Source organism: Gymnodraco acuticeps, unplaced genomic scaffold (assembly GCF_902827175.1).
Source record: "Gymnodraco acuticeps unplaced genomic scaffold, fGymAcu1.1, whole genome shotgun sequence".
In the NCBI taxonomy this organism is placed as follows: Eukaryota; Metazoa; Chordata; class Actinopteri; order Perciformes; family Bathydraconidae; genus Gymnodraco; species Gymnodraco acuticeps.
The window spans coordinates 4,967-31,142 of NW_022991850.1; the positions used below are offsets into that span (position 1 = coordinate 4,967).

General features: G+C 42.1%; 1 protein-coding gene across 2 annotated transcripts in view; it reads left to right on the forward strand.

Annotated features, from left to right (window-relative positions):
* The first annotated feature begins 3,171 nt into the window (after positions 1-3,171).
* Positions 3,172-26,176, forward strand: part of LOC117535431 (dihydropyridine-sensitive L-type skeletal muscle calcium channel subunit alpha-1-like) — a 92,148-nt gene continuing 69,143 nt past the window's right edge. For both annotated transcript variants that reach the window (XM_034199875.1, XM_034199876.1), the window contains exons 1-5: positions 3,172-3,540; positions 6,725-6,830; positions 8,043-8,182; positions 8,264-8,406; positions 12,451-12,603. In XM_034199875.1, coding sequence (XP_034055766.1) covers positions 3,353-3,540; positions 6,725-6,830; positions 8,043-8,182; positions 8,264-8,406; positions 12,451-12,603 — 730 coding nt within the window. In that variant the 5' untranslated portion in view covers positions 3,172-3,352. The remainder of the gene's footprint in view (positions 3,541-6,724; positions 6,831-8,042; positions 8,183-8,263; positions 8,407-12,450; positions 12,604-26,176) is intronic.

Below are 26,176 nucleotides of genomic sequence, written 5' to 3' on the forward strand. Positions count from 1 at the left end.
AAAGTATAGCAGCAGCTTGAGTTTCACATCATGACTTAACAGTTTCAGACGATTATAGAACAATATCAGTCTTTACACATCATAACAATTGAACAGTTTTAAAGTTTCTCTTTCTTTCCCTCTTATATTGAGCTGGAGCTTGTTGTCCTGCCAGGAGTTTAGATCTGGGCTGAAAGGGTGTCAGGGACATTCTCATACACATGCAGGTGCTCATTGGTTAGCCTCGGTTAGCCTGCACTGGAACCATATTTGGTTTTAATGTTGATCCTGGTGGACTGATCATATTGGGCTCTGAGACTGCTTATTTTCTGTGACCTCAGTTCTGACTTGAGGGAATGTTTGGTCAAACACTGTGTTTTGTCTCATAGTGGCGTTTTGGCCCTTTGAATGAGCGCCACGGTCTCTGAACAAATGAGACACACTGGCTCTGTGCTCCCAGTGGGCAGGATGAACATGAATGAGTCCACTCAGGGTTCAAAGCTCTGTTCTCACTGTCCACGTTCCTCTTCTTGGAGAGCGCCATGTGTAATTATTTGTCTCTCCCTGTCTGCCGCTAACACGCCTGTTCACTCTCCTCTCCGCTTCTCTCTGCCGCGCTCTCGTCTCTTCTTCTGTGTTTCTCTCCTGTATCTCTCTCTCGTCTCTTCTTCTGTGTTTCTCTCCCTGTATCTCTCTCTCGTCTCTTCTTCTGTGTTTCTCTCCCTGTATCTCTCTCTCTCGTCTCTTCTTCTGTGTTTCTCTCCCTGTATCGCTCACTCCTCTCTTTCGCCCCCTGTCGGCAGCGGTTCAAATAGAAATATTAAATCCCTTATTAATGTCCGCCTGTTACTGACCTATGCCCTAGTGGGACAGTCGGGTATAATGAGCTCTTTAAGATTACATGACATTTAGGGCTGTCAGTCGATTAAAAATATTTAATCGCGATTAATCGCACATTTTTTATCTGTTCTAAATGTACCAAACTGTCTGAAATGAAGCGCTACATCTGTAGTGCGCTCATGTTTTCCCATGCGCCTTAGGGACCCGGGAAAAGTAGTATTCCGTAAACCCCGTACAGGACTAGAGGGCGCTCCTCGCCTTCCTCACTATTTTCCATGCACACTCTACACAAGGTGAGCGTGTGTGAGTGTGGGGACTAAAAGCCGGTCAGGGGCAGTGTGATGGGTCGATGTTGTGAACGACAGAGGCGTTTACCCATCAGGGGCTCCACCACTGTACCCATAGAGGGGCGGAGCCCTCTTACTAGGGGCCCTGTCCTTTCTATTCTATGCCGCTCCGCTGAGAGGGTGTAGGATGACAGCCAGGAGGCGTAGCCGCCTTATATACTTTGGGTATGCACGCACATTCAGGGTAGGCTCGCCCCGATTGGCCTGCTACGTTTATGCAACTCAGTATGTGAATGCTCGCATAGCATGGTTAAGGGTAGTACCCATAGAGTCCAGTAGAGGGCTCTACCTGTGCTTATATAACCAGGGTTACAATATGTAACCCATCGTTTTGAATAAATATTCCTCTGTCCCACAATCAACAAGGATGTGGATGGGGTGAACTATATCTACTATAACCAGCGGAGATTCATAAATTACACCAGAGACGCAGTAAAAGTAATAATACGTATATTAGATCCACAAAAAGGTGTGAAAGGAGGGATTTGTGGAGTCTATTTGTATATAACATTAGAAAGACTGATTCTTATTATTAAATTATTTGCTTATTTGTGCTCATGAGATGTTGCTATGACTTTGGAATAAATAGATGTCTTCAGCCTGCAATACAGAGTAGCAAGGTCAGGTGCAGACACTGAAAGAATACAGAGTTATTCATAAACAGGACATCACTCCGACCTTGAGCTTTGGGTGAGCTCCGCTCCCACACATAGCTAGGAAGCAGCCTTATGAAGATTCCATTTTTCTCTGTAGAAACGTTAGCGAAACAATTACGTATGATGGTGCCAGAGAAGGGAGGGACTTCCCACAGGCCGGCCGAATGCTTGATTGGAAGGTCGTGTTGCCAAGAGACTCTATCTGAGACTGTGCACCAACCAAAGAGAACCAAGTCCAAACCGCGGTATCTCTTCAGCTAGTCTTGACCAATCATAAATGTACGGGCATCGCCCTGTGTAATAAAAATGTATGCACGCACAAGGTTCGGGGCTCTTTCCGGAAATAGTGGTTACAGTTAACAGCTTTGCTGGCTGTGATTTCTATGACGTGACAGAGTCCTTGGCCAAGTGATATATATATTTTGCTCCCTTATAATAAATAGTTAAACTTAGAAGTTGTCTGTCTTTCCTGGAATTTTGAACACAACACAAATGAAACAATACCAATGTTTTGGACCAAAAATAAGAATACATATAAATTCCCTTCATTATAACGTACCCCACCCTTATCTGCTTAATAGTTACTTTAATACTGGAAGAAAATGGCCACCCAATAAGTCGCTGCTTGCGAATTAAGTCACTTGAAAGAAATGTTTAAGCGATAGAGTATTTTCACATTGATTCACATGTTTTGACAGAAAGTAAGCATAGCAATTGTCAAAATTATTATTTTGATCTTTTCAGTAGCTAGTTACATGCATAGTAGCTTGTAGAAAAGTTAGCTACCGTAGACTTTATCTAACTAGATTCCTGTGTAATTTCTTATTGGTTGGTCTATACGTGAAAAGGCTTCTTTGGATAATGACAGTATATTTTAGGCTGGACTGAACGGTAGTGTTGTTCCCTTCTGTCCCTTGGAGCACAAACATGATGGCAACATTTCCCCCCAGTGAAAGCGTGCACCAAGCACACATTAGAATACTGGGACTCGCTGTGGCTTCACTTGATGTTGTTACACTTGTGAAGTTTGGACATATGTAACGTAATATATCTTTCTTTATTTTAAATTGTATTGTAACATTCTGCTAGTAATCTGAGGAGGACCTGATTTTGTAACTGTAACAGAATATTTTAACAGCGTTACATGTATTCCATTACTCCCTCAGCCCACCTTCTGTACCAAGACTATATCTGTGCAAATGTTCTCCTTTGTCACCCTATGCTACAAGCACCATGCTCATTGTCTATATTTATTCTCTTGACCAAACAGCTGCTCAGTAAACCAATCCCTTACAAGTCGAGGGGACAGCTGCCATTCCACAGACAGAGACAGAGAAAGAGAGGGAGCTCAGGCCAGCCATCAGAGAGAGAGTGTGACAGAGATGATTGAGACAAGTTGAGAACGGTAACAGATAAGTGGACAGACATAGCAAACAAGACGACTGCATTTTGAAAAACACTTCGACAGACCTTTTGGAATATCTCCTCCAATTCAAGTAAAGTTGGTACAAATACTTTCTTGAAGCTGCGATGGCAGAGAGCAGCGGTTCACCATTGTCATCCTACATCATGGATGAGGAAACTCTGAAGAGAAAACAAAAAGAGAAGCTGAAGAAGCTGATGGCTACAGGAGGGAACCCAAGGCCTGCACGCTCTCTCCTCTTCCTGACACTGAGGAATCCCTTCCGCAAGGCCTGCATCAGCATTGTGGAGTGGAAGTATCCTCCTCCAAAGGGTTGGATCAGAAATATACCATAAGGTTTTAGGTGATTGTAGCTATCGTAGATTAACATGCAGTAATTGTAAAATGTTCAATGTTCTATTTTTATCACAGATGTAGTTGTATGTGTGTGTGTGTGTGTGTGTGTGTGTGTGTGTGTGTGTGTGTGTGTGTGTGTGTGTGTGTGTGTGTGTGTGTGTGTGTGTGTGTGTGTGTGTGTGTGTGCAGAGCCGGCCCGACCCATTAAGCGACATAAGCGGCCGCTTAGGGCTCCGCAGCCACTAAGGGCCCCATAGCAACAACAACAAAAAATTGAATTTTTTTTATTTAAATTGAATAATCTCAGTAAGTATGTTTAATTAATTTTGTTAATATGCGTAGAGTGCCTACTCTCAAAGTCATATATTATATGATTGAGTCAATCATATAATACATTAACCGTGCTTTACCTGAACCTCGTCATGACACTAGAGAGGACGGCAGGAATGTACACTGAACAAAAATATAAATGCAACACTTTTGTTTTTGCTCCCATTTTTCATGAGATGAACTCAAAGATCTAAAACATTTTCTATATACACAAAATAACCATTTCTCTCAAATATTGTTCACAAATCTGAAAAAATCTGTGATAGTGAGCACTTCTCCTTTGCCGAGATAATCCATCCCACCTCACAGGTGTGGCATATCAAGATGCTGATTAGACAGCATGATTATTGCACAGGTGTGCCTTAGGCTGGCCACAATAAAAGGCCACTCTGAAACATGCAGTTTTGCTTTATTGGGGGGGTCTGGGGGGGTCCGAAAACCAGTCAGTATCTGGTGTGACCACCATTTGCCTCACGCAGTGCAACACATCTCCTTCGCATAGAGTTGATCAGGTTGTTGATTGTGGCCTGTGGAATGTTGGTCCACTCCTCTTCAATGGCTGTGCCAAGTTGCTGGATATTGGCAGGAACTGGAACACGCTGTCGTATACGCCGATCCAGAGCATCCCAAACATGCTCAATGGGTGACATGTCCGGTGAGTATGCTGGCCATGCAAGAACTGGGATGTTTTCAGCCTCCAGGAATTGTGTACAGATCCTTGCAACATGGGGCCGTGCATTATCATGCTGCAACATGAGGTGATGGTCGTGGATGAATGGCACAACAATGGGCCTCAGGATCTCGTCACGGTATCTCTGTGCATTCACAATGCCATCAATAAAATGCACCTGTGTTCGTCGTCCATAACATACGCCTGCCCATACCATAACCCCACCACCACCATGGGCCACTCGATTCACAACATTGACATCAGAAAACCGCTCACCCACACGACGCCACACGCGCTGTCTGCCATCTGCCCTGAACAGTGAAAACCGGGATTCATCCGTGAAGAGAACACCTCTCCAACGTGCCAGACGCCATCGAATGTGAGCATTTGCCCACTCAAGTCGGTTACGACAACGAACCGGAGTCAGGTCGAGACCCCGATGAGGACGACGAGCATGCAGATGAGCTTCCCTGAGACGGTTTCTGACAGTTTGTTCAGAAATTCTTTGGTTATGCAAAGCGATTGTTGCAGCAGCTGTCCGAGTGGCTGGTCTCAGACGATCTTGGAGGTGAACATGCTGGATGTGGAAGTCCTGGGCTGGTGTGGTTACACGTGGTCTGCGGTTGTGAGGCCGGTTGGATGTACTGCCAAATTCTCTGAAACGCCATTGGAGACGGCTTATGGTAGAGAAATGAACATTCAATTCACGGGCAACAGCTCTGGTGGACATTCCTGCTGTCAGCATGCCAATTGCACGCTCCCTCAAAACTTGCGACATCTGTGGCATTGTGCTGTGTGATAAAACTGAACATTTTAGAGTGGCCTTTTATTGTGGCCAGCCTAAGGCACACCTGTGCAATAATCATGCTGTCTAATCAGCATCTTGATATGCCACACCTGTGAGGTGGGATGGATTATCTCGGCAAAGGAGAAGTGCTCACTAACACAGATTTTTTCAGATTTGTGAACAATATTTGAGAGAAATGGTTATTTTGTGTATATAGAAAATGTTTTAGATCTTTGAGTTCATCTCATGAAAAATGGGAGCAAAAACAAAAGTGTTGCGTTTATATTTTTGTTCAGGTTAATTTCCTGTGTTCAGTGAATGCAACACAGGCAAGACACCAGACCAACCAGAGAGTTGAATGGAAATAAATATCTGTCTTATTGGCTGACAGGTACCTATCCTGTGAGCTGTGACAATGTTTAAACTGTCAGTCGGACTCAGAGTTTTTGAAGATGGACATAAGAAAACATTTTCTTAAAAAATACGACAATTCTCAAGTGGTGGCTCACACAACAACCCCAGAGCCACCACTTGAGCCAGGTAAACAAGGTATGTAAATGTCAGTAAACATCCAAGTTATGCGAACATGTAAGCAAAGCATAAATTACAGCTACGTTGACGTTACTTTGAATCGCGGGGGTAAGCTAAACCGTTAGCAAGTAGCTATAGCAAGCCAGATATATTAAATAAACACTTTGTCATACAATCTAAATGTAATGTTTTTTAGCGTTACCTGGTGATTTCAAAGAAAGCTCTCTGGGAAATGTTGACTTACTGTTCGACATGAAGCTAGAAGCTACCTTAACAGTTATGAAATACTATATGACAAAACAAGAATACAGTTTTAAAAGGGGATTGATTTGTAAAATATCCATTAAGAAAAATCTGTTTACAGTTCTGTTTTATATGGGTGTTGAGAGATGTATCCATAGATCTCTTCATTTTGCTCTCAAAGTGCACCACATTGATGCTTTTAACTTCAATATTTAAAAAAAAATCTTTCCGGGGGACCATGCCCCCGGACCCCCCTACAGGAGGTTAGGTCCACGGTGTTTACATTGTTATTTATACAATATGTGTGCTTATGCTAACATCATAAGACAAAAGTTGGTTCTGTGTTGTGTGTAGTGAGAACGCGCTAGAGTGAGGGGGCCCCCCAAGCCAAAGCTTGCTTAGGGCCCCCAAAAGTCTAGGGCCGGCCCTGGGTGGGTGTGTGTGTGTGTGTGTGTGTGTGTGTGCGTGTGTGTGCGTGTGTGTGTGCGTGTGTGTGTGCGTGTATGTCAAGTTGTTTGCACGTTAATTTGGTAATGTCTGTGAACTACTATGGCATAGAAGCTTCCTATAAATCACTTTCAGACCATTTGAAATCATAATCCTACTGGCAATCTTTGCCAACTGCGTGGCCCTGGCCGTGTACCTGCCCATGCCTGAGGAAGACAGCAACAACACCAACAGCAATCTGGTGCGTCTGCCTGCTTGTTTTTTGTATTATACAGCAACACTGACACTTGTTTTAAGACAAAGTTGGGACCCTTGTGTGCCTTCAGGACAGCCATACGGTTAGGGTCAGCCCATGTTTACCAATTAACTTTTTGTTCCATTCCAAAGTAGGCCATAAGCTCTCCTCAGTCAGGAGAAGCTCACCTTGACCCATGTTAAAATCAGTCTGCAGTTTGCCACATGGTTTATTATTATTCAGGATGATATTGGACATTTACAATAATTTGTTTTACTAATGGGACGGCATGACCTGCCCTGCTCTTCCTCTCATTGGCAAGTACTTGAGTTGTTTGGAGGAAATGGTTAGGTTTAGCCATGCTGAATCAGATAACCCAACCAGAGGCAGGTCATGCGTTTGTGCAAGGAAACTACTTAAGGCCCTGTTTTCAGGATATTGGGTTGTCAGAAAGTTCAAATGTTTTTAACTATTGGGGTTTCAGAATATTGGCCATCACAAAGAAGAAGAATGCAAACGTTTGGTGATGTCAAAGCGTTGCAGGCTTGATGCAGTCATGCAAGCAAAGGATTTGCAACTAAATACTTCGTATTATTCACTTTTCACACCATTTTAAGTCTCTGTTCCTATACTTTTGCTCACTTGGAAAATGGGTGGGTTTAAACAAAAGGTGCTTTCTTCTCAGTTGTTTAACAGATCTAGATGTTAATACCTGGAATGAAAAGCTGAAACACTGACCTTTTGTCTCATATCCATCTTTTGATGTCAAACCTAATTGTTTTCAGTGTACAGCAAAAATAAAGGAATTGGCCTCGCTGTTCCAATAGCTTTGGAGGGGACTGTATATCTGAGACCTGTTGGAACAGTTGTTGGACCTGTTGTTATATTGTTGGAAAAGTGTATATTAGGGGAACTTTAAAACATTTCAGTTTGTAAGTGAGGTAGACCAACGGTAGACTAGCGGGCGCAACATCAAACTCTCATAAAGAAACATTTGCTGGGATTTTCTCGCTAAACAGTTGAAACAAAAATTGAGAGGTTAATGTCTAATTTATAATCTATTATTGTATTATTATTCATTTTATTAATATAACAGAATGTTGTCAAAAAATTATTTAAAAAAAACCTATGCATGATATAACACTGACTTATAAAAGTTGCTTAAGGCTAATTCACAAAGTAAGGCATATTCAAAGAAATGCCTTTGTTGTTTTACAGGAAAGCCTCGAGTACATCTTCCTCATCATCTTCTCAATAGAATGTTTCCTGAAGATCGTTGCCTATGGATTTCTTTTTCATGCTGATGCATACTTAAGAAACTGCTGGAACATGTTGGACTTTGTGTGTGTATCAGTTGGGTAAGCAATGCACATTGTTATATAGATAAGCAACCATAATGTGTCACTACCAAAGAAAACATCATGTTTTTATTGTTACAGCTTGTTCACTGTGGTAGTGGATGCCATCAACCACATCAGTGGGGTGGAGGCTCCGGTCGGAGAGAAAGGTGGAGGCTTTGACATGAAAGCTCTGCGGGCCTTCAGGGTCCTCAGACCTCTTCGGCTGGTTTCTGGAGTTCCGAGTGAGTAAATATAGTTTCTGTAGGAGAGTGGGGTAGATGAGCCAGTGGGTAAGTTGACCCAACCCCTTTGTCTAGAGAACTGCACATTTGTGACCATAACTTCAGGAAGCACCTACCATTTATATTTGGCTGTGATGGAGAGAAGCACGTGGTAAAGTGATAAATGTGTTTTTTAGTACAAGTAAATGTTCAACAAGTCAGGTATAATTAATGTTATGTCAAAGAAAATGTATCCAGGTCTGAAAATATGTAGCATACATATTCAGCAAGGTGTAAAACCATGTGTATCATTTAGCTAAAGATTACCATGAAGGACTAAGATAGATAGTTCCTTTCCAAAAAGTGGCTGAGGGGTGAAGTGAGCCAGTGGTTCAACGTAACCCCCCATGAGGCACTGCAGTTAAGTCTCTGTTATTTCAGTTTACACAACTGATTGGTTGTTTACGTCTTAAACATTGTGGAAACAACAACAGGAAAGATTGATTGTATATAGTTGTAAAAACATAAAATAAATAAGAACAATACACATTTTATATTTCACACCGGATTAAACATGAACTAAAGTGCTTGTATTGGCAGATGATCCTGTGTCAATGTAGAAAATTAGGCCTAATTCAAACAAATAGGCCTACTAGTAAAACAATGTAATTGTTTTTTTTATTTAATGAAAATATATGAATCAACATTAACTACTATTTGTACTGCAGGTTGCAAATAATCACATCACTATTCCTATTCCACACATAGCCTACCTATCAATGACTTGTGTGTAGGGATGGGTATCGTTACGATTGTAAGGGTTAGGGGCGGTTCTAGGTGGGGGGGGGTCAGTAACCCCGTAATGCTGACCTGGGTCCCCCCTGTGGCCACCCCTCCAAAATAGAGGTTTATAATATTACAATTTATTGGCTATAGCAGCGCGATATGTGGAACTAATGTAATTTAGCCACTGGCCAGCTAAAGCACACGCAGGAATACAAAATAAAAAATGCATATCATCTCCAACCACAGGCCTTTTTACTTCAAGTAAGATTCAAGCCTAGACGTTGAAAGACTAAAAGTCACACCGCAGGGTGTCATTTGAAAGAAGAGAACACTCAGCCTGGCTGCATGAACCCGGATGTAGAGATAATACTTAAAGTTCCCCTATTATACTGTTTTTCATCAATATATTATAAGTCTCAGATAAATACAAAACATGTCTCTGGAGTGTTTTGCTCGAAATACCAAACAGATCATGCATTGTAGCATCCCATAATCCCTTCTGTTTCAAAAGTGCTGATTTTCTGTCTGTTACTTTAGATCAGGGGTCTCAAACTCAAGGCCCGGGGGCCAAATCCGGCCCGCAACTTCATTTTATGTGGCCCCGCAAGAGCTTGCAAAGAATATAATACGTTTATTATACGGTTACATGCCACTTTACAGAAGCAGGTTGCCCATAAACTACATGTCCCTGAAGAGACTTGCAATTATTTGCCCTGGATTTCTGCTTTCAGACGTAGTTCATTACTAAGTTATTATCCTATCCGATAATAATCCAATTCAGAGGCAATAATGTAATATAATACATTATTTTATAAATATACTATATATTTATATAGTTACAACCGGCCCTTTGAGTGCAAACTCTATGCGAATGTGGCCCACGATGAAATTGAGTTTGACACCCCTGGTTTAGATGGAAATAAGGAGCCCCTCCCCACGCCCCTCTGAGAGAGATTTGGTTAAAAAGAACACAATGGTGCTCTAGGATGAGATTCAGGTGATAAGGGGGGGGGGGTTACCTTGGTTGCTGATTGGCTAATGGTTACACAAGACAAAACATCGTAATGACATCACAAAGTGGCCAAAATCTGATCAGCTCATTTTCAGACAGGTTTTTATAAAAATGGATCAAAAAGAAAGAGAATCTTTGTTCCTGAAACTTTCAGAGTCTCTTTCCACAGAGGGGACACATGTTGATGTAGAAGAGACATGAAGAAGAGGGGACACATGTTGATGTAGAAGAGACATGAAGAAGAGGGGACACATTTTGATGTAGAAGAGACATGAAGAAGAGGGGACACATTTTGATGTAGAAGAGACATGAAGAAGAGGGGACACATGTTGATGTAGAAGAGACATGGAGAAGAGGTGACACATGTTGATGTAGAAGAGACATGGAGAAGAGTTGACACATGTTGATGTAGAAGAGACATGAAGAAGAGGGGACACATGTTGATGTAGAAGAGACATGAAGAAGAGGGGACACATGTTGATGTAGAAGAGACATGAAGAAGAGGGGACACATGTTGATGTAGAAGAGACATGAAGAAGTCTCTAACTTACCCCTTAGATCAGGGGTGCCCAACCAGTCGATCTAGGGAATCTCCCCGCGATCGACCGGTCGATCGCGAGGAGATTCCCAGTCGATCGCGAGATGTGTCTAAAAATAGAACAACAATATTCTGTTTTATTGTTAATGTCCTATGACATAATCTTCCTGTGCCAGAATAATGCATTGAACGCATCAAAGCTTTGTGATTGGCCGGCGTGACCCCATGTGTCGGGGCGTGGCTGGTGGGCAGTGGGCAGTATTTCGCTGACTTTGTCTGTGTCAACAGGAGTGACAGTCCGCACACACACAAGACCGCAATTATGGCAGAAGCAAAACATATATAATTTTCACTCCGAGTGGGAGGATGATTATTTTTATCTATTCCAATTCAAAGTCCATCTGTCTCATCTGCAATGCGAGCGTGGCTTTATCGAAGAAGGGTAATTTAGGAGCGGCATTTCAAAACAGTGCACAAACGCTACGAGACGGAATTCCCTCCTAATTCTGCCCTACGCTCCCAAAAGGGGAGGGGCCTGAAAGGACAGCTAAATGCACAGCAGTCCATTTTCACCAGGCCCAACAACAAGAGCAAGGCTGCTACCAGAGCATCTTATCGTGTCAGTCACGTTCTTGAGAAACACATGAAGTCTTTCAAAGACGGCGAAGTTGTGAAAGAAGCATTCCTGGTTTTTGATATAATAAAAACTCAAGTTAGATACCGTTATTAATCAGCTGTGAGTTTTAGTTTGTTTGAACTTAGTCATTATAATTATTGTACAAAATGGTATAAGAATGCAAACTTAAATTGATTATAGTCTATTATCAATTCAGGTTAAGAAACTACTGTTGCTTGCATCCTATTTTGAAGGCATTTCTTTTTATAATCTACTAAAATGCAACAACAAAAGGGTTTGATTCTATTAATTTTATCTTTGTTATTGCACTGTTGCAGCAGATTCCTGTGTAGCTTCAGATCTGAGTTGTCTTATTAGTAAGCCTCATTTATACTTTTGAAGCAACACTATTTTTATATAATGGCAAAGAAAGGGTTCAGAGTATTTTCTTTTTTTCCTGTGTCATATGTGGCAGCACTGTTCAATGTTTCTTGAAAACATTACCCACTGTAGTGACGTGTGAATAAACTCCAACTCTGTATCAACAACACTGTTGTGTAACTTCAGTTAAATACTTGTATGTGTGTAGATTAGAAAGAGGTAAGAAAAAGGATCTGCAGTATTTTATGAAGTATTAATTGTACAAAGGTCAGTTTTATACAAGTAGAAGTGTGTATTTACCTGGTAGTAGGCTGTCAGTAATGGATACGCCTCTCCATTTGGACTGGTAGATCTCAGCAGACTGGCAACTTTAAAAGTAGCTCTCGGTTCAAAAAAGGTTGGGCACCCCTGCCTTAGATGGTGCAAGTTAAGCCACAAGACCACTTATTTTGAGAAGTCATATTTTTATGGCCCTTTGTGATAGATGCATTATTTTCATTTTCATTGACAGAAGACATCCTGAAGTAAAGGTTGTTGTTCTCATTTGACTTCTATCTCAATTTTCCTTGTCTACAGGACAACATAAGTACAAATTGGTTCATTTTACCCCACTCTCGCCTACAATTAAACTATATAATTTCATCATGCTAGTAACAATAATAATTACATATCGGTAATAAAGGTTTATGACATTAAGTATTACTGATTTGGTTTATTCTTGTTCATCCCCAGGCCTTCAAGTGGTGATGAACTCCATACTGAAGTCCATGCTGCCCCTCTTTCACATCACCCTACTTGTCCTCTTCATGGTCACCATTTACTCCATTATGGGATTGGAGCTCTTCAAATGCAAAATGCACAAGACCTGCTACTACATAAGCACAAGTAAAGTATGCAGCACAGGGTTATACATAGTGGTAATACTAGAAATGCACTATGGGGTGTATCGGGGGAAATACTGACCTCATGTGTAATGTTTTGGCAAGAAGTTTTCAATCAAATTGTTTTTCTTTCTTTGCTGTGAGTAACTTTCCCATGATTTAACTTTTTCATTTTAAGATTGTTTTGGGCCAGTTTAGCCTTGACTAGAGAATGGCAATGTTGAAAGGGGGGATGGCTGGTGTAAGAAGACTCCTTAGTAAGGACTGAGCACAAAGTTTGGCTGCCAGCTCAAACCACTCAGCTATGCAGCCGCTCAGGGATATCACCTTTTAGCTATTGAATTTTCTTCTGTATTACAACCCGCAAAATATCACTTATTAGGGCCTGAGCCCGACAGAGTCGGAGCGAAGACCTATTGAAATCTTTGTGATTCTTTTTTTATTTTTATCATTTTTTGTCTACCAAATGAATTGCCTTTTTTGAGGGCCTTAGCAGGCTCAAAAGATGGAGATTCTTTGCACACTTGTCCGGTCTTGTGAAAAATGGGATATTTCCGGGGTTTCATAATTACCGCATGCAAAATGGCTCTATAGCCAGGGATGCACATCACTTTTTTAGTGAGTTACAGATGTAGCACCACATTTTGCACGTCCCTACCTCGATCCTCGCTGAAAGGAAAACCCCCCGCATGACGTAGTGAATACGTTTCAGACTTGATACGCCTCCTTGATAAATTATAATGAAACCAGCTGCAATGGATCATGGATCCACCAGGGGGAGCAGTGATTAAAAAGCTGCCACACTGGAACTCAAGTGAAATAAACAGCTGATACAGGTATCTGATTTAGCGGATCTTTGTTAAGATCCATATGTCACGGATAGGATCATATTCTGTGCTAAATAAGAGACATGTAATCATTTACAAAGCATCACCATGTTTTATTTAACAACATAATGTTGTTTAATCCACGTTGGCGTTTACAAAGCTACAACTACAAAAACAATCGGTTTGTTTTTTCATCAGGAAATGCAGCCCGGCTCAAACTAGGGGGAAAATAAATAATTTATAATAATAAATAACACCCCACAGGCTGATCAGGGAGCGCGAAGCGGAGGGATCTTGATGAGCCTGAAGGGTTATAGAAACAAAGATGTTTCTGTCCTTGTTTCTGTCCTTTAAGTAGGATTCAAACCAATTTAGAACTGTTTCCGAAAGTCCCACCCAGTTTTCCAGTCGGTCTAGTAATATGCTGTGGTCAACAGTGTCAAACGCAGCACTGAGATCTATTAATACTAACACTGAAGTTCTGCCACTGTCTGTGTTTAAGTGAATGTCATTAAAGACCTTTACAAGAGCAGTCTCAGTGCTGTGGTTTGGACGAAAGCCTGACTGGAACACATCAAAACAGTTATTTAAATGCAAGAAATTACTCAACTGTTGAAAAACAACTTTTTCAATGATTTTACCTAGAAATGGGAGGTTTGATATGGGCCTGTAATTGTTCATTACTGAAGCATCTAGATTATTCTTTTTTAAGAACGGTTTAATGACTGCAGTTTTCAGGGCCTGTGGAAAAACACCTGAGTAAAGAGACTTGTTTACTATATGAAGTACAAGTACATGAAGTATGTGTACAAATGACAGGACTCTACACATTGGAAATGCGTGCAATACGCAGAAGTCCGGTTTTGCGTGCATATGATACGCTAACCATTCCCATTGAGCTCTGAGGCCGAGTTTTGCGTGCATATGATACACCACTTATTTTTGTCCGGTCGGGTCTTGGTAGACCGGAAGCTGTGTGGTTCATAAAAACATGTTCTTACTCAATACCAAGCCACGATTATTGTTTTTATTTTAAATCGTATAATGTCGGACTTTTTTTGTCGTCTGTGAGGAAAATAAATGGCTCAGAGCCTCAGAATACTGAAGTCTGTATTTTTTAAAATCTTTTTTCCTTCTAATTTGTTATTCTTTTCTAAATAACACACTGTTATTTACTCACCAATAACACACAATTATCCTTGTTTTTATTTATTCGTTTAATTCTATAATATTGGGCTTTTTAGCCATAAATAAAGTCACCGGAAACAGACGTAGGCCTATAAGGGACATTTCGAGCATCATTGCGATACACACCACACACCCACTGAACTGATTTCCCAAGATCCTCAGCTTGAAGCTCGGTGATTGGATGTTTTAGCCACAATGCACGTTGGGATATGGTGTTAATGCGATATGATATCCGAAAAACCTTTCAGAGTTTAGGCTGGCCGAAGACACTACACTACCTGTAGCGGCGATCGTTAATCAAAAAAGGCCACTCATGGAGGTTAGCAGTCAGAGTTCCCAACGTGTGTTGTTGTGAAGGATGAGGTCCACCATGACGTAATTTGTGATGCTTTATTTACTTGTCCACGGTTAAAATGTTCTTTTAAGACTCACTCAAATCTTGTTTAAAACATAACTATCACGCACACGCTCAGACACAAACAATCACGGTCAACACCGTTGAAAAACGTGTGGCTTCCTCTCTAACCTCTCATCCCAGCTGATTACCCATGCCCACACATATAGGTTAATTACCTCCCGTGCTCCCAGGTGCGCAGATTGGATGATGACGCATTCACACACACATAGACAAACCCTGTGCACAACCCAAAGCAAATTGGCTCCAACACTACCCATAATCCTCAGCTATCGTTTGGGACTACAATCCTGTTGCTTGACAAACCCCGTGACTAATCTTCAAACTCCCCCCCCCCCCCCCACCGAACTACACATGCTGGCTATTGTGTTTCGCACATGGGTTTCGCAACATGTTCTATGGCACGTCTCTACCGGGAATTGTAGTTTTAGAAGACGTTTTCGTTTTTCCCACAATTAGAAGTTGCCAGTATTAAACTGTGTACATCCCCCTGGAGGTTTAGGCGATAGGAAACAAATTGGTGTGCACAAATTAATGCTGTCAAAATGATCGCGTTAACGGCGGTAATACATTTTTTGAATTAATTGCATTAAAATATTTAACGCATTTAACGAATGTGCAGAATGGCCCGCCCCATACATCCCACCAGTGGCAGCGCCAGGGTATGGCTGGGTAGGCTTCACCCATACCAAGAAATAGCTTAGCCCCACCATGAAAAATGATGTTAAAGTAAGCAAAATAAAGTCCGCCAACTCGCGCGGAGTAAATTGCACAGACAGCAGTTAGTAAGATTGATTTCAGTAGCCACTTGCCTGGAAATACCGAAGACCAGAAACGGTTTTGAAAACTTTTGTCACGTAGTGATCGTCTTCTCAATAGAACATCTTTCATAATGTCTTCTGGCCAATCAGAATCAAGATAACGGCGTGGTGTTGTTGCAGGAAGTCCCGACGGAGAATACTTTTGCTCATGCTTTTGCTGTAGTAGGCTACAGGGTACATAACTGTTACGCAGGTTATGTACGTAATCTGAAATGCGTACCGTCATTGTGTCACAAAGCGCATTTGCGTACCGACTACTTGTGAAGCTTTTCCAGAAGGCGGTTAGATCACCGGACGACAGAGTCGGTCTCCGTGTGCACAGACAGGGCTGCTGTTAACGTCGGTCCGTACAACGGAATTGTGCCAAAACTACGCCAACCGGCTGCGGAGGGAGACTCCCCCCCTTCACTGGAGAACTGCGCTAAAACAGCTGATCACAACGGTAGTCACGAAGTACTCCACTAGCCGCCGCCCCCTTGTCGACTTTCCTGAAGTACTCCCCCGTTGATAGAAATAAACACATAATGAATTAAGACCCCACGGTTTGATGATTGATAGGTGTGTGGGCTGTCTTTCATTTTGACACACATAATGTTTTTATAATAAACATAGATACTGTATGTTAAATGGATATATCCGCCTTCTTTCATTTATCTTTCCATTCCCACAACAATATACATAAATAAATGGCATATTTTGGACAAAGTTTGAATGATGATTAATCATAATTAATTAATTTTTAAGTTGTGATTAATCTGATTAAAATGTTTAATCGTTTGACAGCCCTAGTACAAATGTAAAGCATGTAATTAATACATGGGTGAACATCGCTTGTGTCCATAATGGGCAGCATTAATATATACCCACATGACAGCTCATTGTTACTTTGTAATTCTACTTCACTACAATTCAGAGGTTAACCTGGTATTTTTACTCCACTACATTTATTTGAGTTACTTTGCAGATTCTGATTAATGATGTGAAATATAAACAACCCTTAAATCAGACTTTAGTTACACCTGAGTAAAATTCAGGGAAAGGTGTCAAGTGCCAACAATCAGTAGAGATATTTGATAGCTGGTGCTTGAGAAGACTAAACATTTATCTGCAGATCTCTATAAAGTATATTAATTACTCGTTATTCTCTACTAATAGTTCATTAAAGACTGTATATTATGGCTTCCCCTTATAATCCCTTTCAAGATTTCAAGATTTTCTAAGGTTTATTGACATATAGTATACACAACTACGGTGTAGTTATGCAATGAATGAAAAACTTGGGTCGCAGGTTCCTCAACAATGCATTACAAGACATCTATCAATATGTGTGTACCTCCACCATTAAACTGTCATATTCTGCACATTTCTTATACTATCTACATACATAAGAGTATAATTAATGTGTATAATATCAGTTAAAATAAGTGCTTCAACATAGTTAACATTGCAGGAAAGCAATATATTAGGCGTTAAGTACTTTGTCAGGCTTAATATTTATCTGTAGATAGATAGCTCCAAAGCTTTTTTCTTATTTAAAAGAAGACCTTAACTTAGAGTATTCTTTAATGTTTAAATAAAGGTTAATTAGTTTGTCTGTTTTGCACATCCTCCTATTAATATCTTTGTACATCGTGCACTAAACTGTTTTATTGTAGAGATCACTTACAGTATCTTCTTGATTTTTTACATTCTATATTTCTATCATTGACCTTCTACTTTCCCCCTATGAAAGTATGTACTCTTAATATTATTTTCATCAAATAACATTATTCAACACTCACTGGATCGGTTCGCAACCGAGTGTGAAGCGGCTGGGATGAGGATCAGCACCTCCAAATCTGAGGCCATGGTTCTCAGCAGGAAACCGATGGACTGTCCACTCCAAGTAGGGAATGAGTCCTTACCACAAGTGAAGGAGTTCAAGTATCTCGGGGTCTTGTTCTCGAGTGAGGGAACAATGGAGCGTGAGATGGGCCGGAGAATCGGAGCAGCGGGAGCGGTACTGCAGTCGCTTTACCACACCGCTGTGACGAAAAGGGAGCTGAGCCAGAAGGCAAAGCTCTCTGTCTTCCGGGCCATTTTCGTTCCTACCCTCACCTATGGTCATGAAGGATGGGTCATGACCGAAAGAACGAGATCGCGGATACAAGCGGCCGAGATGGGTTTTCTCCGCAGGGTGGCTGGTGTCTCCCTTAGGGATAAGGTGAGAAGTTCAGTCATCCGGGAGGGACTCGGAGTTGAACCGTTCCTCCTTCGCATCAAAAGGAGCCAGTTGAGGTGGTTTGGGCACCTAGTTAGGATGCCACCTGGGCGCCTCCCTAGGGAGGTGTTCCAGGCACGTCCAGCTGGGAAGAGACCAAGGGGTAGGCCTAGGACCAGGTGGAGGGATTATATCTCTTCGCTGGCCTGGGAGCGCCTTGGGATCCCCCAGTCAGAACTGGTTGATGTCGCCAGGGAAAAGACAGTTTGGGGCTCTCTGCTGGAACTGCTACCTCCGCGACCCGACCACAGATAAGCGGGAGAAGATGGATGGATGGATGGAACATTATTCAACAAAAATAACATTATTCAACAAAAATAATTAAATAGCGTGCTTTAACCACTAGGCGGTGCACACAAGGTACACATAGCATACTAATAATAACTTTGTATTATTAGTGTAGGACACTTATGTATGTATAACATCTGAAGATGTGTAGTTTTTTTCATGTTTTAACATTATTTTACGGGATATTGCTATACTATTTCACATGTTTTACTTCTACACATTAATATCTGATTTGTAAAACATCACGGTATAAAGGTATATCCGTCATTTAATGGTAAGCTATTGAAATTGTGATTCCATAGATGTGTCTCCCATCACCCAAAACCCCTGACTACTCAACTCAGTATTTACATTCTTATATTCAAAGAAAATCAGTAATATCTTTAAAAACTACAAGTCCTTTTCTATCAGCTGTGCACCGTTATGGTGTAAATATAACCTATCTACCGATTGGATCAAATATAAAAGTCAGCCGAATTACTATTGATACTGCAAGGAGACGTATTGTGTGAAGAGAAATTGAAGATGTTGTTTAATTGCTGATATATTTATGATCCAAGTCACATATTCAGTTTCCGTGGCAGTTCTTCCAGTTTGTCCAGAGGTCTTCTCATCAGGGCTCTATAAATAAATAACTAAGGCAGATGTGTAATATGTAATGCAGCCGAACTGTGTATTACAATGCCGTTATGTGATTACTTTGAAAGAGAAAAGCAAGAACACTCGGAATAAAGTATTATTATTATTATTTAAAAAAAAATGTTTTTCGGATTTCATATCGCATTAACACATTCCAATCACCGAGCTTCTAGCTGAGGATCTTGGGTAATCAGTTCAGTGGGTGTGTGGTGTGTATCGCAATGATGTTGAAAATAATAATAATAATAATAATAGATTTAATTTGTTAGCGCTTTTACAGGTGCTCAAAGACGCTTATGTCCCTTATAGGCCACGTCTGTTTCCGGTGACTTTATTTTGAAATTCACTTCCTGAGGAACAGCTAAAAAGCCCGTGATTATAGAATTAAACAAATAAAAACAAGGATAATTGTGTGTTATTGTTGAGTAAATAACAGTGTGTTATTTAGGAATAACAAATTAGAAGGAAAAAAAGATTAAAGAAAATACAGATTTCAGTATTCTGAGGCTCTGAGCCCCATTTATTTTCCTAACGGACGGCAAAAAAAGTCAGACATTATACGATTTAAAATAAAAACAATAATCATGGCTTGATATTGAGTAAGAACATGTTTTTATGAACCACACAGCTTCCGGTCTACCAAGACCCGACCGGACAAAACGTGGCGTATCATATGCACGCAAAACTCGGCCTCAGAACTCAATGGGAATGGTTAGCGTATCATATGCACGCAAAACCGGACTTCTGCGTATCTATTGCACGCATTTCCAATGTGTAAAGTCCTGTCATTTTTACACAGACTGAAGAGAGTGGGTTGCATTAATCAGATGGAATTGTGTCATGGTGTTTGAATTGATTTTAAGTGTAACACATTTGCTGTACCTGATGCAGAGGCACTGACTGCTTGTCTGATTTTCTGAATTCTGAAGAAGGCAAAATCATTGCATGCCCTGGTGGATAGAAATTCAGAGGCTACTGACACTGGGGGGTTAGTTAGTCTGTCGACGGTAGCAAACAAGGCACGTGCGTTGTTTTTGTTTTTGGTAATGATGTCAGAGAAGAAAGACTGTCGTGCATTTTTCAATTCCAAATTATAAAGGCCAAGTCTCTCTTTATAGATTTCAAAGTGAACCTGGAGATTTGTTTTTCGCCACCTACGTTCAGCTTTTCGACACTCTCTTTTTTCTGCTCTCACGGTCATGGCCTTTCTCCATGGAGATATTTTCTTCCCAGACACTTCCTTTACCTTAGTTGGAGCAATGGCATCTATAACATTTTTAATTTTTGAATTCAAATGATCTACTAGCTCATTTACTGAGATGTTAGCAGGGGCAAGTGTGGAAGAGAAATTCTGAGTAAACATTTCCCTAGTATTTTCAGTTAAATATCGCTTTGTGGTTATCTCTTTTTGAACATTTTTGTGAACAGAAATAGAGCTCTCAAAGAAAACACAGGAATAATCAGAGAGTGCAACGTCAGTCACCACAACCTTAGAGATATTCAGACCCTTTGAGATAATTAAGTCCAGAGTGTGCCCCTTATTGTGCGTGGCAGTGGCGAACGCACCTCCCTGTCCCTGTTTAAGCCTCCAATTTGCTTTCTCTAAAACTTGTTGCAATGCCAGAACTGTGAAGTCCTTGCATTTCCTGAAGCCAAGTTGAAGGATCAAACACTAAGAAATGATCACATGACTTGAAGTCATATCAGATGTGGGATGAAACTAAGTACACTTGTTCAAGCACTGTACTTAAAGGGGACCTATCATGCAAAGTGTACTTTGTGATGTCTTTTATACATAAATATGTCTCCCCGGTGCGTCGGGGAACTCACGCGGCGTCAGAAAATAAAACCCTCTCTCTTTTCCTCCGTACCCAAATCTTTTAAAAAACGGGGAACAACGAGCGGATACAGATTTGCTGCCGATCTGACGTCAAATCGGCAGCGGACCCACAGAAAATTGCTATCAGAAACAATGCCTGACGTGTTTTGGACGTAATCTCGTCTTTGTTTACATTAGCAAGCCTCACTAACACTCAGAGCTAACCTGTACTGTAGAGCAGGGGTTCCCAACCTTTATTGTGCCAAGGACCGGCAGATACAGACGGACCGGTTATCAATTTTAACTGATTTTAATATTTACTCACCACCAGCAGGTAGCAACAGAGGCTAATTGTATGTAACAGCCTGAACAAATACTAGAACAATATGCATCCAAAACATATTAACAACGTTTAAAAAAGAACCGGTGTCGTTTTTTGGTTTTTCTGAAAAACGGAAAACCAAAAAACCGACGTTATTCAGTTTTTAAACCAAAACGGGAAAACAGATAAATCAACGTTTTGGTTTTGTTTGTATGATTTACGGATAATCCAGTGAATGCTGGGAAAACGAGGAAAAGGCGCATTATGAAGGAGGGGTGTGTGTGTGTGTGTGTGTGTGTGTGTGTGTGTGTGTGTGTGTGTGTGTGTGTGTGTGTGTGTGTGTGTGTGTGTGTGTGTGTGTGTGTGACACTGGCATTTGTTTTCAGAAGATATTATGATAGTGACGTTCGTTCCGGTGCACGTCCGACAGCATTTAGCACTAGGGCCTACATCGAGATTAAGATTAAACTAACTTCTTTTGGGAACACCCATAGGCTACCTATGGAGTTAGCCAGATGTGTGTAAATTACTGTTCATGGTCATTTGAAAACAAATGCCGGTGTCAGACAGACACCAACACACCGAACACACAGAGCTGAGCACACACACACCACATCATGCGCCTTGGTGACGGACATCTCCTTCATAAAACAAATAAAAGGGGGAGTAATCGGGCAGTTCGATGTGTGTAGAGGTGTGTGTAGAGATGTGTGTAGAGGTGTGTGTGGTTAACACGTAGCAGCATGCAGTCACTCTTAAGCTGTTCTGATGAAGGTAAACACAGCGAAGGCGGTGCGTAAAAAGGCACAGCTCTCGGCGCGCTGGTACTGCACTTCTCAGAGGCGGAGTATACGTCCCGCTGCCTCCTGATGCTGCCTGCAGCCATTTCATGAAGTGAAGGAGGCTTTCCTTCTATAAAACAGCTGCGGGCAGCAGATACCGTGAGAGTCCCGGACATGCATTCATAGATCACGGCAGACTGGTTTACTCTCCTGTTTGGCCAATCCGGTGCTTAAATAAATAGCTCGACACCCCTGGCCGACATGTCCTTAAAATGAAGTCTGAGTTTGAAATATATCTCAAATAATGTATGCACTGCCATTTCCCCACATAAACATAACAGTCTGCAATTAAACGGTTGTCTCCTGTGCGCTCCTCTTCCTATTTGGCGCACCGGTAACTTTCTCGTGCGCACGAGAGGCTGAGACCCTGAGCCGCCGAATCCCTCGCAACATCATAAAAGCCATTTTCAACGGTTTTCTGGTGAAAGATTAACTAGGCTACTGAATGAAATAATATGACTGGTATAGGTGCGACAACACTTTTTGAAAAAAATATTATGATAAAATATTTTTATATATTTATAATTCTGCAAATATTATGATAAACTCACAGCTATTATCGGTACCGGTCCGCGGACCGGGGGTTGGGAACCCCTGCTGTAGAGCACATATGTGTTTAAAATGCAGGAAATAAAAAAAGGAACTCACCTTGTGATAAACCCGCAAGAGAAAAAGCATTTGAGATCCACACTGTTTCAGAAATAATCCTTGATGTGGTTTAGAATAGGATGGCGTTTTATCACAGCAGAATTTAACTTTATCTCCGGTAGAATTCTGATCAGGCATTAGCTCCGCCTCCTTTTTCAAGCTAAGGACCCAAAATCCGCGTTTCTCTAACAGGGCTGCAAAAGAGGGGTTTGAGCAGTATGAGGCATGGCCACAATGGGTGAACGGTTTTGTATTTTAAGCAAAACACTTCACAGACATGTTTTGTATAGGTATGGCCCTACAATATATTTTTCCAATATAGCATAATAGGTCCACTTTAATTACAATTTTGAGATAGTTGTACTTTACTTGAGTATGTCTATGTTATGCTATTGTGTACTTCTACTCCACTACAATTCAGAGGTAAATGGTGTACTTTTACTCCACTACATTTATTTAATTACTTTTGTTACTTTACAGATTTGGAGTCTGTGGCTCAGTGGTTAGTGTGCTGGACTTCAAATTAGGGGATAGCAAGTTCGAGTCCCACTGCAGTCAGCATGTCGTTGTGTCCCTGGGCAAGACACTTGGCCCCAAATTGCTCCTGTGGGGATTGTCCACAGTATTGAATGTATGTAAGTCGCTTTGGATAAAAGTGACATGCAATGTAATTTGGATGAATGATGTGAAATCTAACCAAGTGTTGAATCAGACTTTAGTTCCACCTGGAGTACATCCACAAGCTACCCTGCAGTATACAAAGTCCTTCAAACTAGCTGCACCTTTACCAGCTTTGAGAACTCTTTCATGATCAATCATTACAAAACATATCATATATATTATTCTGAAATGGACCAATCTGCACAATGACTACTTTTACTGTCGCTACTTTCACTATATTGTTATGATAATAATTCAAATAAAGGGCTTTTACTTTAAAAGAAGAGGGTAATAATCATTTAAAAGATCTTAATGACCCCCTGATCTTGTATTTTTAATGCTTAATTACTTCACACAACTAGAGGATGTTAGGTCAACCCCCCACTTAAATCATGTTCATATGGATAGGATACTAAATAAATGTGCACACATTCATACTCCCATTGTTTGCATACACTGCAACCAACCATTATTTTTTTACTTCACTCATACACCTTTCATCTCAATGTGTTTCCTGTAAACAAATTATGTTCGCATTGCAAAGCAAAAGGACTTTCTCCCTTCTGTCCTTTGTCCTTTGTCCTTAGTCCATTGCCATTGAAAGACAGGAGTGTGGCCATTATGAAGAGGAAAAAAAACATATTCAAACCGGACATTGACTTCAGCTCGGGTCCATGCAGGCTGCATCGCCGCTCACCGTCCTCTCCTTCTCTTTATCGACCTTCCATTTGGTGCTCAGCCGTACAGATTCTCTGGTCTCCGCCCAGTCTCGTTCATCCGCCTCTTCCACCTTCCACCTCTCTCTGCTCCTCGTCGCTCTGGCCGACCCCCCGACGGTGACCTCCATCCACGAGTCAGACTCTTCTTCCTCGCTGTTACGACCCATGGTCGTTATGTTGTTTGTGTGCAGGTATTTCCTTCCTCCTCCTGTGTCTGTGTGGCTGCGTATGAGTCAACAGGTGGTGCCCGGTAGCTGATTGGCTGCCCTCGACAGGCTGATTGGTCCACCTGGGGAGACGGGAGGATATTAAGCGGCAGCCGTGCAGTTCCTCGGCCGCTCTCACTGACTCAACTTCTCCTACTCCCAATGCGGCGCTTGAATTGATATTTTGTTCTGTGGTGCTGTGTTCGCACTTTGGTATCGTGTTGTCCTTCTCCTCTGGCTGCGGGCCAGTTTCACCTTACCTGTCTTTGTAAGACAGATGTATGGTCTTCGGAGTGCAAACCCTTTTGTTTTATTTTCCCTTTTGGATTGTTCGTTTTCTCCTGTTTAAGGTAGTGTAAGTAAGAAGCCTGTATATTTATTTTCTCGGTTAGGTAACATTTTGAGTTTAAAGGTTTGTTTGTTTTTTGTTGGTTTTGTTACTCCTGTTTGTGAATTATTTTTGGTAAATAAATGTACCAAACGCTTTCTCTGACTCGGTGTCCGTGTTCTTGGGAGTGGGAAGAGTGGGGAGAGTGCGCATTTTTTGCTGCGCCTATGGTTCCCCTAGACCTGGGCGTAACACTCGCTCTCCTGCTTCTGCTCCACCTGGTGATCGTGTCCAAGCTCCTTTTCACCCCACCAGAGCTCCCCGACGTTCCCGCACCTGCTGCTGCTGCCGCTACCTTTGAAGCCATCGTTGCCGCTGCTGCCGTCGTTGGAGCCGTCGTTACCGCTGCCACTGCCGCTGTCTTTGGAGCCGTCGTTGCCGCCGTCGTTGGAGCCGTCGTTGGAGCCGTCGTTGGAGCCGTCGTTGGAGCCGTCGTTACCGCTGCCACTGCCGCTGTCTTTGGAGCCGTCGTTACCGCTGCCACTGCCGCTGTCTTTGGAGCCGTCGTTGCCGCTGCCGCCGTCGTTGGAGCCGTCGTTACCGCTGCCACTGCCGCTATCTTTGGAGCCGTCGTTGCCGCCGTCGTTGGAGCCGTCGTTGGAGCCGTCGTTGGAGCCGTCGTTGGAGCCGTCGTTACCGCTGCCACTGCCGCTGTCTTTGGAGCCGTCGTTACCGCTGCCACTGCCGCTGTCTTTGGAGCCGTCGTTGCCGCTGCCGCCGTCGTTGGAGCCGTCGTTACCGCTGCCACTGCCGCTATCTTTGGAGCCGTCGTTGCCGCTGCCGCCTTCGTTGGAGCCGTCGTTACCGCTGCCACTGCCGCTGTCTTTGGAGCCGCCACTGCCGCTGTCTTTGGAGCCGTCGTTGCCGCTGCCTTTGGAGCCGTCGCTTCCGCTGCCACTGCTTCTGCCTTTGCCGCTGCTGCTGCCGCCGCTACCATTATTGCCTCTTTTTTCCTTTCCCCACACTCTCAAGCGTAGTGACCCTTCGTTCCACATTTAAAGCATTTGAACTCAGGGCATTCTCTGGCGATATGCCCTGGTTTAATGCACAGTCTGCAAACTGGGATCTGCCCATCATGGAGTACCCTGAAATATTCGAAGCCTGTCAATGTGCTGAACTTTGTCGAGTAGGGGAGTGATCTTACCTCGTCATTGAATCTTGCTTTCAGGAAGTGAGTACCATCAGCGATATCTGTTCCTGGCCACACACGTCTTTTAATTTCCGACATAGGCCTTACTCCATCTTTAATGTACACTGGCATGTTTATGAATGACACCACTATCTTATTCACCGTAATGTATTTTGCATGTACCATTGCCCCATTCACTCTCAGGCCCTCCATGATATTCCTTTTTCCTTCTCTGCTTCCCATTGTCAGTTCATATGTTCATTCCCCTCTTAACCTGCATCCCACCACCACTCCACAGTCTTTTTTGAACTGCTCTTAATAGATCCATCATAGACACAGTCTCTTTTCCTGCATCCACCGTCACTTCCACCGTTAATTCCTTCCCGTATTTCTCTCCCTTTTTTTC